At 43.7% G+C, this 16,087-nt stretch overlaps 2 protein-coding genes and 1 non-coding gene across 3 annotated transcripts in view; 2 read left to right on the forward strand and 1 right to left on the reverse strand.

Moving 5' to 3' along the window:
• PPA1 (inorganic pyrophosphatase 1) overlaps window positions 1–3,705 on the forward strand; it is a 34,506-nt gene extending 30,801 nt beyond the window's left edge. Inside the window, exons 9-11 of the mRNA XM_049789208.1 lie at window positions 340–409; window positions 2,694–2,736; window positions 3,353–3,705. Coding sequence (XP_049645165.1) covers window positions 340–409; window positions 2,694–2,736; window positions 3,353–3,384 — 145 coding nt within the window. The 3' untranslated portion in view covers window positions 3,385–3,705. The remainder of the gene's footprint in view (window positions 1–339; window positions 410–2,693; window positions 2,737–3,352) is intronic.
• EIF4EBP2 (eukaryotic translation initiation factor 4E binding protein 2) overlaps window positions 1–16,087 on the reverse strand; it is a 445,368-nt gene that overhangs the window by 176,590 nt on the left and 252,691 nt on the right. The window lies entirely within an intron of this gene.
• Window positions 12,641–12,747, forward strand: LOC126031618 (U6 spliceosomal RNA). Its single transcript, XR_007503450.1, has one exon. It is a non-coding gene; the product is annotated as a U6 spliceosomal RNA (small nuclear RNA).

Here is a 16,087-nt window from a genome sequence, read left to right on the forward strand (position 1 = left end):
AAATTGTTGTACTTGTACAAATCTGATTGGTTTATGTTTCAATCCTATGTTACTACTCCTCCCACTGAAGCAGGGCATAAAAACCCTGATCTCCCCTCAATAAACCTCTCGAATGGCAAAAAAAAAAAAAGAAAAAAAAAGAAAAGAGAAGAATTTGGGGCTAGAGTGATAGCACAGTGGGTAGAGCATTTTGCCTTGTACACAGCCAATCCAGGTTTGATTGCTGGCATCCTATACGAACCCCTGAGTGTCGCCAGGTGTGGTCCAAAAACCAAACCAAAAAAGAACCAAAGAAGAGTTTGTTTATCAGATGGCTGACTGCTTTTATTTTATTGACAGCTTGAACACGACAGTGGCCGGGAGTCCCTTCCAGTGCAATGCTGAGGCCGCCAAGGCTATTGTGGATGCTGTATGTATCTGGGCTCAGAACTGAGGAGGAAGTAATACAGCAGGTGTTTGGGCACCCACACTGTATATGTGTTCTTGCATAATGTGTGCAGACTGCACACTGAACACATACAAGTAACTGTGGTCTTGCTGTGGAGGAGAAACTAAGAAATGTCACAGCCTATTCTACTTGGGTGCATAGCAAAGTAGTTACATTTGTCGAAATCATGATGGTGCCAGAATATATCAGCCAGCCCATGTGATTGTACCCCTGTGCCTATCCCAGAAGCAGCCAACTGGATGATTGGCTGGATCATAAGGATGGGAAGGGGTGACCAAATTTCAGCCCCTTTGCAGGAGAGTTTAAAGACTTTCTAAAAAAGACTATTCTAGGGCCAGAGAGATAGCATGGAGGTAGGGTGTTTGCCTTGCATGCAGGACAGTGATTTGAATTGAATCCTGACATCCCATATGGTCCCCCAAGCCTGCCAGGAGTGATTTTTGAGCGTAGAGCTAGGAGTAACCCCTGAGCGCTGCCGGGTGTGACCCAAAAACCTAAAAAAGGAAGGAAGGAAGGGGGGTCGGGAGGGAGGGAGGGAAGAAGGAAAGAAGGGAGGGAGGGAGGAAGGTAGGACTATTCTACTAGATAGTCTTTTTATAAGGCATTCAGTTATTTGTCAAGGAAATAAATTTGGTTTTGTACTGACTTAATGGTCTACTTTTAAGTAGTCAAAGGATCTTCAGTTCTTATTTGCAATGGTAAATAAGGAAAATAAACAGGAAAGCTCACTTTTTTTTTCTTTTTTTTTCTTCTTTTTTTTTTTTATTTTAATTATGACAACAAAGATGAAAAGAAAGAGGACAGGGTAAAGTTACAGTGGAAGCCTAATCACCCATAAACAGAATTCTCGGTAGTCCCATCGATGATATCCCAGCCTTGAACCTTCAGCCAAAGAACATTAAGAAAAACAAAACTGAACCCATGTACAATACAATTGCTTTGTCCCTCAAATCCCCAGTTGTAGTACATACTATTTCTTAGCAGCACACAATATAATCTAAAGACATTAGGTTTATGTAACTCCTTAAACATTGAGGGCAAAGTACATTTCTCTAGTTCCATGCACATGCTAACTAGTTTAAGTTAACCTCAAAAGTTTTAGTGGGTTGTTTTTCTTAAGGATTGGAGTCAAGGGAACATAGTAAAAAACGGTATTAAAGTGGCATTTGTTTGCATAGGCCCACCAAAACATAAGGGACAAGGAAAGACAAATTATGGTCTAAATATAAGGAGACCCTACCCCTGAAGTTTCCTGGCACAGGACTGACTCTAGGCTCCAGGCAAATTAGTTTGTCCAATTCAAGTCATCGTCTGTAGTGGCAATACACCTCCATTCCTCACATAGTCTCTGTTGTTGGTATCATGCTTCTGTATTAAAGATCCTGGAGTCTGCATATCCCATATTGCAGTCAGGATGGTGCAGAGCATCCTCTCGTTTCACCTGACACTTAAGGAGCACTAGAGAGAACCATGACCTGTAGAGCAGGTCATTGTTGCTGTCAAGTCTTCTCAGTGTAAACGGAAGTCTCTTTTTAGGAGGTCGATGTCAGACCCTTGGTAGTGTGGAAAGCTCACTTTTTACTGCCTTGTAAATGGGGACAATAAAGGGTAAAATTTAAGAAAGACGCTAAGACATTGAGATTTACCTTTATATATAAATCTTGACAAAGTTGAGATGAATAAAAAGATTAGGTAGGGAAAGGCCCCCCTACTGGCTAATAAGCAGAGCTTTTTCAGAAAACACTTGGTCCATTTTGTAGTGTGTGTGTGTGTGTGTGTGTGTGTGTGTGTGTGTGTGTGTGTGTGTGTTCATCTCCAATTAATGCATTTGAAAACATTTTTGTTCTGTGTCATAGGAGCCTGGATGCATTAGTGTTTCTTAGCAGTACAGCAAACCTTGCATTGTTTCTATATATTCTAGATAATCTTTAGAGACGAAAAAAGGATGATTATTGTCTCTGTTTTGATTCTTGGATTCTTTTGTAGACCGCTCTTTTTTTCAGTTTACTTTTTTGGGATATTAGACAAGCATTTATTTTTCTGTTTGGGTTTGATGTGTGAGCCACACCTGGCCGTGCTCAGGACTTCCTTCTTACTCTGCTTTCAGGGATTACTCTGGGTGGGCTAGGGGGATAATGCAGAATGCTAGGGTTTGAACCCAGGTCAGTTGCATGCAAGGCAAAGCGCCTTACTTGCTATTTATCTCTCTGGCCCCTACACTAATATTTTTAATATTTTGTTGTAGTTACCGCCACCTTGTGAAACTGCCTGCAGAGAACCAGCAGATGGTAAGATGTAGATTTGTGTGTGTGTGTGTGTGTGTGTTTGTGTTACTCTTAATAGCAGGAGTCAGACAGCTCAAAAGAAAATGGTTTGCCAGAGCAAAAATTTGTTTGTGTGGGTCTGTTTTCCAGTAATCCAGAGTGGGATGCATTAAAACAAATGCGAGAGTGCTGGTGTGCTGGGTGTCATTTTCTTTCTTTCTTCTTTTTTTTTTTTTTTTTTTTTTTTTTTTTGGTTTTTGGGCCACATCCAGTGTCGCTCAGGGGTTACTCCTGGCTATGCGCTCAGAAATCGCTTCTGGCTTGGGAGACCATATGGAACGCAGTGATCGAACTGCAGTCTGTCCTAAGTTAGCGTGTTCAAGGCAAACACCCTACTGCTTGTGCCACCACTCTGGCCCCTCATTTTCATTTACAGGATTTCTGTTTTTTTTTTTTTTTTTTTGGGGGGGTTTTGGTTTTGGGGTCACATCCAGAGGTACTCAGGGGTTACTCCTGGCTCTGTGCTCAGAAATCACTCCTGGCAGGCTCTGTGACAATATAGAATGCTGGGGATTGAACATGGGCCGGTACATGTAAGACAACCAGTCCCTCACTGGTTTTTCTTTTTTCTTAAATGCAGTGCATAAGTGGTTCTATCACCAGAAGAACTAAGAAAATGTCTTCGTATGAGACATTTGAAGTTCTTGCGTCATCGGGAAGCGTTCAGATGCGAAGTAGTTTTCCAGAGCTTTCGAAATGCATAGAATTAAATTTGTAGGTAAAACAAATTGTGCTATGACCAGTTCAATATATTTGGAATTTTACCCAGCTAAAATCCTTTTCACATCTTCAACTAAGAAAACATTTATTACATGCTTAAATGTTAAAGCAGTTATCGTTAAGAGGTCATTTGTGAATAAATGTGCAAGATAAGTACATATTGGATATATTTGTTTTTTTCCCCTATTAGGAAATAAAATTACATTACTGAAATTTGGTTTCTAGTGTTCTGATTTCTCATTTGTTGTCTGACATCAAGGAGGTATGGGCATTGATTGGTGTTTATTTATTTATTTACATTATTTTCCAGCGTATAAGACAACTTTTGAAACAAAAAAAAGTCAACTGAAAATCGGGGGTTGTCTTATATGCCGAGTATATCCCAAAAAATGTTTCAATATGCCACTAAACGAAAATTGTCTGAATATTGCCACAAAACGAATTTTCCAACTCGATCCTGCACCAATCACTGCAAGGCTGCTCGGACCGCCTCTAACTCAGCCAATCCAAGCAGGCTTTTTATGCATGCAAATGAGACAATGTTCTGGACTCAAATTTACACTGTCAAAAGCCTGCTCAGATCGGCCAGAGTCAGAGAGGAAGTCTATTACAGTAGAACCTTTGAACCTTTGCTTGTTGTGATTGGCTCACTGGTACATACAGTTGCAGCACAGGAACGTTCTGCTGATACAGCAAATATAGGCCTAAACCTATGTTTAACTGCAAAATTAGGGGGTCGTCTTATTAAGGTGTCGTCTTATACGCTGGCAAATATGGTATTTATTTATTTATTTTGGTTTTTGGGCCACACCCTGCAGTACTCAGGGGTTACTCTTGGCTATCTGCTCAGAAATAGCTCCTGGCAGGCACGGGGGACCATATGAGACGCTGGGATTCAAACCAACCAGCTTGGGTCCTAGATCGGCTGCTTGCAAGGCAAACGCTGTTGTGCTATCTCTCCAGCCCCTGGTGTTTATTTTCTATCAGTGATGTTCTAATTCAACTTCATAATTATTAGACTAAAATCACACAATTTTTGTTTAAGGAATTCAGAACAAAATCCCTTAAATAGCCTTGCTTAATATGATAGTTTTGCTTAAGTTCTTAACATTGTAAAGCAAAATAAGGTTAGGGTCTGCAGATAGTACAGTGGACGGGGCACTTCCCTTGTACTCAGCCTACCAGGATTCAATCCCAGCACTACACAGCACTCCTCCAGATTCAACCTAAGCTCAGTCTAATAACCACTATCAGGTGTGGTGCAAGCCCCTGCTTCCCCAACAACAACACATACAAAAATACAATACAAGAATAAACCTTTTAAGTTTATATTAGCAGAAATACAGTGTGACTCCCTTTTGAAATGTTATAGTTATTTTTTCAAAATGTTTGTAAACAACCAATTAGATAATCTACATTATATTTTTAATTTTGTGACCAAATTTAGTTATAGGAGAGCTCTAAGGGCCTGAATTTTAAGACTATCCATCTTATTAGCTCTATAGTCTTCCTTTATTTTTGGCTACATTTAGTGGTACTCTGGGATTACTCCTGGCTCTGCACTGAGGGACATTTCTGTCAGACTCAACGAGACCGCATGGGATGCTGGGGATTGAACCCAGGTCAACAGTGTGTACAACGCAAACACTCTCCCTGTTGTACTATCCTGCTTACTAGTAGCTCTGTAATCTTCAGTCAGTCATCACCTGACTTGAGTGCCTTTGTTTTTAGAAGATGATCTAGTTATAAAATGACATGTAATGTGTATTTAGGATGTTGGGAGTTGGCATTTTCATAGATTCTTTTGGATTTGCACACAGTTGTAAGAAATAGAGAGACCCCTTGTATCTTGCTCAGTTTAGCATTAGCTAATACTCAATTATGTCACCTCACATAGTTGCTGTTTTTGTTTGGGGGGCAGGGAGTTTCATACCTGGATGCTCAGGGCTTACTCCTGGCTCTGCACTCAGGATCACTCCTGGTCAGGCTCAGGAGACTATGAGGTACCAAGGATGGAACTCAAGTTGGGCATGTGCAAGCTAAGTGCCATCCCCACTATCTTATCACTTTGGCCTAATTTTCTTTTTTTGTGATGAGGACTTAGGGGGACACTCTCTTAGTAACTTTCTTTTTCTTTTTTGGTTTTTAGGTCACACCCAGCAGCTTTCAGGGTTATTCCTGGCTCTGAGCTTAGAAATCACTCTTGGCAGGCTCAGGGAACCCTAAGGGATGCCAGGAATTGAACCCAGGTCAGCTGCATGCAAGGCAAATGCTCTCTCCACTGTGCTATTGCTCCAGCCCCTCTCTTAGAAACTAATAGTGGGGCACGCACAGTATTGTTAACTTAATCACTGTCCTATAGTTTAGGTCCCCAATGTAAACTTTGGATAACTTTGATCAGTATCTCCCTATGTCCCACCTCTACCTCCCAGCTCTGGTGACCACTCTCACTCTCTGGCCCATGAGTTTGGCATTTATAGATTCCACATGTAAGATCACACATTTTTGTCTTTCTCATTCTCATTTATTTCACTTGGCATATATTAAGGTTGACTTTGTGTTGAGGACTCACTTTGATATAAATGCAATCTAAGAAAGCAACTTTATTTGAAAATCTGGGAAGCATTGGCAGTAACTACCCAAGTTGTTCTTGGGGGATTCCCAGGCCACTCATGGACCAATGGTTGATCTGTTGCATTGTGGCACCCTTTGCTAGGGATCGTTGGAACCAACATACATGTCACAGGTAGTTGAGTATAAGGTGTGCATTCCTGATCTGAACTAGCTCCCTGCTGCAGGACATTGGTGGATCATTGGTGTATCGTCCACAGTTTCCCCATTTTTCTCCCCTCCTCTTTTGTTTATTTTTGTTTTTGTTTTTGTTTGGTTTTTGGGTCACACCTGGCAGCGCTCAGGGGTTACTCCTGGCCCTAGGCTCAGAAATCGCCCCCAGCAAGCTCGGAGGACCATATGGGATGCCAGGATTCGAACCACTGTCCTTCTGCATGCAAGGCAAACGCTTTACTTCCATGCTATCTCTCCAGCCCCACAAAACTGGTTCTTGTTGGGGTTACTGTGATGTTTACACACTTGCTTGCTAGGACCTCCCATAGCTCCAGTTTTAGTGCTTACACACCCAGCTAGTGCTTTTTGCGGACTCAGGGATCCCAAACTATAGTATTGCTAGGACACAGTTGGACAGCACCCAGCAGGGGACTTTTTTTTTTTTTTTTTCTTCACATTCGGTGGCACTCAGGGCTTACTCCTGGCTCTGTGCTCAGAAATCTCTCCTGGCAGGCTGGGGGATTGTATGGGATACCGAGAAACAAACCGGTTTGGCTTTATGCAAGGCAAATACCCGGCCCATTGTGCTATGGCTCCAGACCCAGGACACTTATTCTTTATTTTATTATTAAAAAAATGTTATCGCTTTCACCGGGACCTTGAGAATGACTGGAGTTGGATAGACTGGTATGCCTGGAACCCAGAGTCTGTCTTATGCCAATAAACTTCTGGGGTGAGGCCTTTTTGTAATCAGGTCAAGGACTTTTTTTCCATTTTCTCCATTTTTCTGGACCTATGCAAACATTGACGATTGCCACTATCACACCTTTACTTTAAGGGAAAAAAATACAACTTACTGAACTTAAAAACAAATTACTGTAGTAGAATGCCTGTCTCGAATACAGGTAGGGGATGGGAAGGGGGGAGGGGGTAATGTTGCACTGGTGAAGGGGGGTGTTCTGGTTATGCCTGTAACCCAAATATGATCATGTTACTTAAATAAAAAATATATTTAATAAAATAATGTTATCGGTTGGGGCTGGAGTGGTAGCAAAACAGTAGGGTGTTTGCCTTGCACACAGACAACCCAGGCCAGACCTGGGTTCAATTCCGACATCCCATATGGTCCCCTGAGCCTGCCAAGATCTATTTCTCAGTACAGAGCCAGGAATAACTCCTGAGCACTGCCAGTGTGGCCCCAAAACAAAAAGTTGTATCAGGGCCACTGATTTACAACTGACAATACTGTCCGTGGCAGTGTATAATGCATACAATATTTCAACATCAGAATGCTCATTTTCCTTTACCATTGTCTACACCAGGGCCTCTCTCCAACACCCCATCTCCCTCGCTTCCTAAGACTCACATTGGCCTTCTAAATTCCATTTTGGAGACCAATTCTTAAAGCCTACTGTTTCAGCCATTTGTTGTTCTCTTGCTATTTTTTAAATCTCCCTCATATAAGTGATTATATATGTCTCTCCTGGCTGACTTCATTCAGCATGATCCCCTCCAATTGCATTCACACAGCAGCAAATTGCATGATTTCAGACTGAGTACTTTTTAGAGGCAAATACAAATTATCCGTAACTCCAAAGGTGATCAGACTCATCCTCTTCTGTTTCCCTGTGAACTGTAATATTATGCTATGTCTGGTTCACTGCTGGCATCCCAACACTCAAGAAATAAGAATTTGGGGCCGGGTAGGTGGCGCTGGAGGTAAGGTGTCTGCCTTGCAAGCGCTAGCCAAGGAAGGACCGAGGTTCGATCCCCCGGTGTCCCATATGGTCCCCCCAAGCCAGGGGCGATTTCTGAGCACATAGCCAGGAGTAACCCCTGAGCGTCAAACGGGTGTGGCCCAAAAACCAAAAAAAAAAAAAAAAAAAAAAGAAATAAGAATTTGCAGGGCCGAAGAGATAGCACAGCAGTAGGGCATTTGCCTTGCATGCGCCTGACCCAGGAGGGACCCAGTTCTATTCCCAGCATTCCATATGGTCCCCCAGCCTGCCAGAGGTGATTTCTGAGTGCAAAGCCAGGAGTAACCCCTGAGCATTGCTAGGTGTGGCCCAGAAACCAATCAAATCAACAAAGTTAAACACACACACACACACACACACACACACACACACACACACACACAAACACAGGAGTTTGAGCCAGAGTGATAGCACAGAAGAGAGAGCATTTACCTTGCACACGACCGACCTGGGTTTGATCCCCGCACCCCATATATCCCCCAAGCACCACTAGGAGTAACCCTTGAGCACTGCCAGCTTAATTTGGGGCTTGGATTTACAAAGAACGAGTGGAAGAAGAAGGCAAAGGCGGGAAAGAGGCAGGAAAGCCAGCTCCAAATCCAGAGCACTGGATTTGATTGCTGGCCCTACAGGGCCCTTCGAGTACTACTAGGAGTGAACCATGAGCACCAGCCCTGGACTAGATCCTGAACACTAAAATGTGGGAGAAGGGAGAGGGAGACAGAAAAAAACGAACATTGAATGGAAAGACAACACATAGGTTAAGGTGCTTGTCTAGCTCTTGAGCACAAGAGCCAGATGTGCCCCCACCCCCCAAAAAATGAAAGCAAGGAAATTATATTGGCCCCGTGAGGGACAAAGGTTCACAAGGACTTGGGGCATACTGATCTGTTCTTTGTCAGACTTTCCCCCCTGTCAAATTGAAAGTGATACCAGTTGAGTATTTGAGACTTCAAAGTTGAGTATCCGCTGTTCTTTTCATCTCATCTGCCATTGGTTCCCAGTTTAATGCTGAGCACAGTTTATAGGAAGATTTCTTAACTTTAGGACAAAGACAGAAGTAAGGGCAGCCGGAATGTCAGAAAATTTGGTGGAGAGGCCAGAGCGATAGCAAAGCAGTAGAGTATTTGCCTTGCACATGGCTGACCCAGGACGGACCTGTGTTTGATCCCCGGCGTCCCATATGGTCCCCGAGCCAGGAGCAATTTCTGAGCACATAGCCAGGAGTAACCCCTGAGCATCACCGGGTGTCCCCCCCAAAATAAATTCTGTGGAGAAAGATGGAGTTTCTGGTGTCTGCTCACTAACGGTCTTCCTTGGACAAGGAGGAGAGGTTCGCAGGGGACATTTCCTGTGAGTCACCAGCGTGAGACCCAATTGCTGAGGCAAGAGGAAGATTTTTATTTTGGGTGGAGGGGTTGGATCACGCCTGAATATGCTCAGGGCTCACTCCTGGTGGTGATTGGGAGGACTTCTGAAATTAAGCCTCATCTGGGATTATGAATCAGCTACATGCAGGGGAAGTGCCTCTCTACTGTACTATCTCTCCAGTCCCAAAGGGGTCCTTTTTTTTTTTTTTTTGAGGGGTCACACCCACAGTGCTCAAAGGTTACTCCTGGCTCTGCATTCAGAATTTACTCCAGGCAGACTTAGGGGACCATATGGATGCTGGGGATCAAACCCAGGTCGGCTGCATGCAAAGCAAATGCCCTTCCTGCCCTGAATGGGGGCTTTTTGCCAGTCCCAAATTTCAGAAGTTTGTTCAGGAGTCCCAGATGAACTCCTGCCTACGTTTTAGGCATACCAAGGTAAGCTGAAATCAAAAGTCACAAGAAGTTTTAAGTATAGTTTATTTTCCAGAGTAATTTTTTTTTGAATTCCTGTTATATCAAAATTTCTAGTTGATAAAGGGGCCAGCCTTTACGTCTTTATTGAATGACTTTTGGGGGTGCTTACCTGCTTATTTGGCTGGTATTCCCATTTTTATCAGACTGATCTGGAAAGAATGTATTTTTCATTATCCCTTAATCACTTTTTTTGTTGTTGTTGTTTTGTTTTTTTTTGTTTTTGGGGCCACACCCGTTTGATGCTCAGGGGTTACTCCTGGCTAAGTGCTCAGAAATTGCCCCTAGCTTGGGGGGACCATGTGGGATGCCGGGGGATCGAACTGTGGTCCTCGGTCCTTCCTTGGCTAGCACTTGCAAGGCAGACATCTTATCTCTAGCTCCACCTCACTGGCCCCATCATGGTCTTTCTTTAGTTGGCTCAGTTAAGCACCCAAATCCTTCACTCCCTTGAAACTATATTGTTCGAAGTCACCCAGGACCCCTACCCCACCACTTGGTTGACAGTTCCAATATGCGGTGATGGCTACTTTTATTTGCCAACTGTGATGCTCAGGGAAACATTGCTGGGTGTTTTGATGAGGTGTTTCTGGAAATGATTAGTGTTTGATGCAGAACACCTAGTAAAATTCACCTCACCAATCGTGGCTTGTATAGCCTCTAAAGAAGAACAACAAAAATAGGATAGATTCTCTTTTTTTTTTTTTTTTTTTGGTTTTTGGGTCACACCCGGCAGTGCTCAGGGGTTACTACTGGCTCTACGCTCAGAAATTGCTCCTGGCAGGCTCATTTGGGGGACCACATGGGATGCCGGTATTCAAACCACCATCCTTCTTCTTCTTCTTTTTTTTTTGTTTTGTTTTTGGGCCACATCCAGCGGTTTTCAGGTGTTTCTCCTGGCTGTCTGCTCAGAAATAGCTCCTGGCAGGCACGGGGACCACTTGGGACACCGGGATTTGAACCAACCACCTTGGGTCCTGCATCGGCTGCTTGCAAGGCAAACGCCGCTGTGCTATCTCTCCGGGCCCAAACCACCATCCTTCTGCATGCAAGGCAAATGCCCAACTCCATGCCATCTCTCCAGCCCCAGGTTTTCTCTTTCTAGTGAGACAGACCTTGAACAGGGGCATGTCCTGGTGCTCAGACTTTCCATATTCAGACTCTAGGATTTACTTCAGTATCTACTCAGGCCTTGAAAGAGAATGAAATTCTTGATTTCCTGAAACTTCATATCTGTGCAATCCAATCTTAACTCCTAAATCTTATCTATACTTCCATCAATTCATTATCTGCCTAATTATCTCTCCATGCATCTGCCTATCTATCCATTCTCTATGTATCTATCGCCTGTATCTATCTCCTGGCAGCTTCTCCCGGGTTTACCCAGTGTCACCCAAGGTATTGGAAGAGAGGTAAAGCTATAGGACAAATAAACATGGCAAGCAGGGGCCGGAGCAATAGCACAGCGGTAAGGTGGTAAGGTGTTTGCCTTGCACACAGCCAACACAGGACAGACCACTGTTCAAATCCCGGCATCCCATATGGTCACCCCCGAGCCTGCCGGGAGTGACTTCTGAGTGCAGAGCTAGGAGTAATCCCTGAGCGCTGCTGGGTGTGACCCAAAAACCAAACCAAACCAAACAAAACAAAACCATGGCAGACAGGCGACTTGCTTCTCTTGAGTCACAAAACCCTTTGCCTCATGGCTTGAGTTCTGACCAGCATCCTTGAACCTGTGCCAGGCTAGGAGCTTGAGAGTGAGGGCAAATCTCAGACTTCTCCCTGCTTTCTCTGGCTGTTCTTTTCACTTGCTGCCTGAGGATTCAATTCTCCCACTTGCAGGTTCCTGGACCTGCAAGCCTGCTCCTGCCTCAGGGTCTTTTATCAGTCTGGAGCAATCCACACCAGCCTTCTGATCCTGTCCAATAGCACCTGGCCTTTCTCAACTACCCTATTTAAAACAACTTTGGCACCAGTAGGTAGGAAGATTTTTGCCAACCTAAGGGATGAAGAAATGTACCTCAGTGATTTTAAAACTTGATTACCCTTTATTTGTCATATCTATAGAAACCATTGATCTATTATATTTCTATTCCTTTCTGTTTGTTTCTGAGCCACACACAGTGGTACTCAAGGTTACTTCTGGCTTTGTGCTCAGAAATTCTGACCGGTTCAGGGGATCATATGAGATGCCAGGGATCGACCCCAGGTCAGCTGTGTACAAGGCAAACACCCTACCTGCTGTGCTCTGACCCCCCAGATCTATTATATTTCTATTAATTCATTATATTTAGGACCATTTATTTTCTTTGTTGTGGGCCACACATGATGGCACTCATGGCTCTGCACTCAGAAATTGATCCTGGCAGTGCTCAAGGGATCAAACCTGGGTTGGCTGTGTGCAAGGCAAATGCCCTACTTGCTGTACTATAGCTCTGGCCCCATCTATATTTTCATTCTTTGGGGGACTATACCCAACAGGAGCTTTACCCCTAGTACTGTGTTCCTGGGTTACTCCTGGCAGTGCGTGAAGGACCATATGCAGTGCTAGGGATTAAACCCAGGTCTGCTGTGTGTAAGGCAAGTCCCCTATCCACTAGACTATCTCATCAGACCCTAGAATTTAATTACCACTTACAATTGGAGCATCAAAATATAGGCCCATTCAGTATTTGAGTTCTCCATGATTGGCCTTACAAAAAATGGGCTGAGGAAGCACCAGTTTCCTCCTACATGTGAACAAAGATAAAAATGGAAAACATCGTGCTCGCTTTGGCAGCACATATACTAAAATTGGAATGATACAGAGAAGATTAGCATGGCCCCTGTGCAAGGATGACACGCAAATTCTTGAAGCGTTCCATATTTAAAAAAAATGGAAAACATCACTTGGTTTTCAATTCTTTGCACACAGTAATTTGGGGCAGTGCAACTGGAGGACTGGGGAGGCCACCAAAGTGAGTGTGATATTACCCGTCTAAGCTGTGATGCTCCGCTCCTGATGGTTCTCAAGGAATGGGATGCCAACCATTAAGCCGGGTACCACATGCAAGGTAAACATCCTCCCTGCTGTACTCTCAGTGCAGTCCAATTAATTCCCCCTCTGCTCTCTGCTGAACTGCAAATATCCTGCACAAATATCTCCAGTTTAGATTTTCCTTCAATGCAATAGTGTATACTGGTCTCAGATTGACACTTTTTTTATGGATAGAAAAATGGAAAATTCTATGAAGCAGCAAATATTCTTTCCTAACACAATAAAAAAAACCTCTCTAAATAAATCCAAAGGTTATTCTTTAAAGTAAAGCATGTCAGTGCCTACTCTATCAATGATCATGAGAAACAGAATGTCAGTTATGATTTGGCATTTGTGAAATAACTAAGAAGTTGGCAACTTCTGTCACTAGTCCTAACTCTGTTAAATGTTGTCATAGAATAATCTTTTCTCATTTGTTTTGTTTTAGGCCATACCTGATGGTGCTCAGGGGTTACTCCTGTTTGGCTGTGTGCAAGAAAAATGCCCTCACTGTCTGGCCCCAGAAAAAATAAATAATTTTAAAATGGTTTTTTGACATGAAGCAAAAATGCTTTGCTTCCTCTGCTTAAAGTTTAGGAGGGAGGGGTTGTCCCCCAAAAAGTAAATGAAAAGGTAATGCTCTTCAGAAAAATATGCAGAAAGGCTGTGCTATGTTCTGTTTCCTGGGGAAATGCATGGACGCTTTCAATTTTGTCAGTTTCACTTGTTAATATGTTTTGCCATGAAAGCAATTTAATCAGAAATACATCTAATGAATGAGTCGCTGGGATGTTTATTTTTCACCTCTGGGTGGTGTTCTTCACAGAGGCCTTTATTAGGCTTTATTAGAATGATCAAACAACTCAAATAAAGCAACTGCAGTTAACCTAAAATTGTATGCCTATTTAGGTAATTTATGCTCTCAATTATCTTTTAAGCAACATAAAATACTTCTTTAAATAAAAACAGTGAAAAATTCAAGTTTTATCCTCCCTAAATTCAGTAAATGAGGCGAACAACTGTTATTCTTGGTAAAATTTCAGCTCATACAATTTTGTTTACTTTTTTTTTTTTTTATTTTTGGGTCACACCCGGCAGCGCTCAAGGGTTACTCCTGGCTCTACGCTCAGAAATTGTTCCTGGCAGACTTAGGGGACCATATGAGATGCTGGATTCGAACTACCATCCTTCTGCATGCAAGGCGAATGCCCTACCTCCATGCTATCTCTCCAGCCCCAATTTTGTTTATTTTTGTTTTTTTTTTTTGTTTGTTTTGTTTTGGTTTTGGGCCACACCCATTGACTCTCAGGGGTTACTCCTGCCTATGTGCTCAGAAATCACTCCTGGCTTGGGGGGACCATATGGGACGCCAGGGATAGAACCACAGTCTATCCTAGGCTAGCGCTTGCAAGGCAGATGCTTTACCTCTAGCGTCACCGCTCAGGCCACAATTTTGTTTACTTTTGGGTTTCTTTTGTCTATATCCAGTGGTATCCAGGGCATATTCCTCGCTCTGTGCTAACAGGTCGCTTCAGATGGTTCTCAAGGACCACAGGTGGAGCAGGGGATCTAATCTGGTTCAGTTGGGGGCAATGAAGTGCTTTAATCCATGTACTGTTTCTCCAGCCCTACTTGTTTTTACTCTGAGAAAAATGCTCAGGAATTTTTTACACCTTACAACAGGGGTCTCAAACTCGCGGCCCACGGGCCGCAAACGGCCCTCCATACAACATTTTGTGGCCCTGCCCTAAAGGAATCTTTTTTTTGTTTGTTTGTTTTAGTTGTTTGGGTCACACCCCCCCAATGTTCAAGGCATACTACTGACTTTGCATTCAAGGATCACCCCGACTTTGCCTCCTGCGGCCCCCAGATAAATTGAGTTTGAGACCCCTGCCTTACAAGGTATTGGCATAGCTCTGAATGGGTTCATGATGTTTTTTTTTTTTTTTTTGGTTTTTGGGTCACACCCTGTGACGCTCAGGGGTTACTCCTGGCTATGCGCTCAGAAGTTGCTCCTGGCTTCTTGGGGGACCATATGGGACGCCGGGGGATCGAACCGCGGTCCGTCCTAGGCTAGCGCAGGTAAGGCAGGCACCTTACCTCCAGCGCCACCACCCGGCCCCTCATGATGTTATTAAAGAATTCCGTGTTCCATTAGCCATGAGGGCCGCAGTCACTGCCAGTTCACTCATTGCAAATGCCAGTCAAGGTGCCCACATTCTTTAAATATAAGGTCAATATGGGCCTAGAGAGATAGCACAGCGGCGTTTGCCTTGCAAGCAGCCTATCCAGGACCAAAGGTGGTTGGTTCGAATCCTGGTGTCCCAGATGGTCCCTCGTGCCTGCTAGGAGCTATTTCTGAGCAGATAGCCAGGAGTAACCCCTGAGCATCGCTGGGTGTGGCCCAAAAAATATATATATATGCTTTCCTAGGAGTAACCTAGCACTGTCAAAAATATTTTCATCACAATAAAAAGAATTTGTAACCATATTGTGATGTATAATGATTGACTAATTGTGATGATAATTTTGCAATACATAGAAACATTATGTTGTAAACCTTAAGAACTATATTTTAGAGGCTGGAGCGATAGCACAGCAGTAGGGCATTTGCATTGCACGTGGCTGCCCAGGGCATTTGCCTTGCTTGCAGAAAGAATGCCTGGCATCCCATATGGTCACCCAAGCCTGCCAGGGGCAATTTCTGATTGCATAGCCAGGAGTAACCGCTGAGCATCACTGGGTGTGGCCCAAAAACCAAAACAACAAAAACCAAAAAAACATAGGGGCCGGAGGATAGCACATCGGCGTTTGCCTTGCAAGCAGCCGACCCAGGACCTAAGGTGATTGGTTCAAATCCCATCATCCCATATGGTCCCCCGTGCCTGCCAGGAGCTATTTCTGAGCAGATAGCCAGGAGTAACTCCTGAGCACCGCCGGGTGTGGCCCAAAAACCAAACCAAACCAAAACAAAAGCATAATCTATTACTATTCTGCAAATTGATATTTATTTTTGGTTTTTGGGTAACACCTGGTAGCCTCAGAGGTTACTCCTGGCTCAGAAATCGCTCCTGGCAGGCTCGGGGAACCATATGAGATGCCGGGATTCGAACCACCGTCCTTCTGCAAGCAAGGCAAATGCCCTTCCTCTATGCTATCTCTATGGCTCCTATATTAAAACATTTATATTTGTT

Source organism: Suncus etruscus, chromosome 15 (genome assembly GCF_024139225.1).
Source record: "Suncus etruscus isolate mSunEtr1 chromosome 15, mSunEtr1.pri.cur, whole genome shotgun sequence".
Taxonomy (NCBI): Eukaryota; Metazoa; Chordata; class Mammalia; order Eulipotyphla; family Soricidae; genus Suncus; species Suncus etruscus.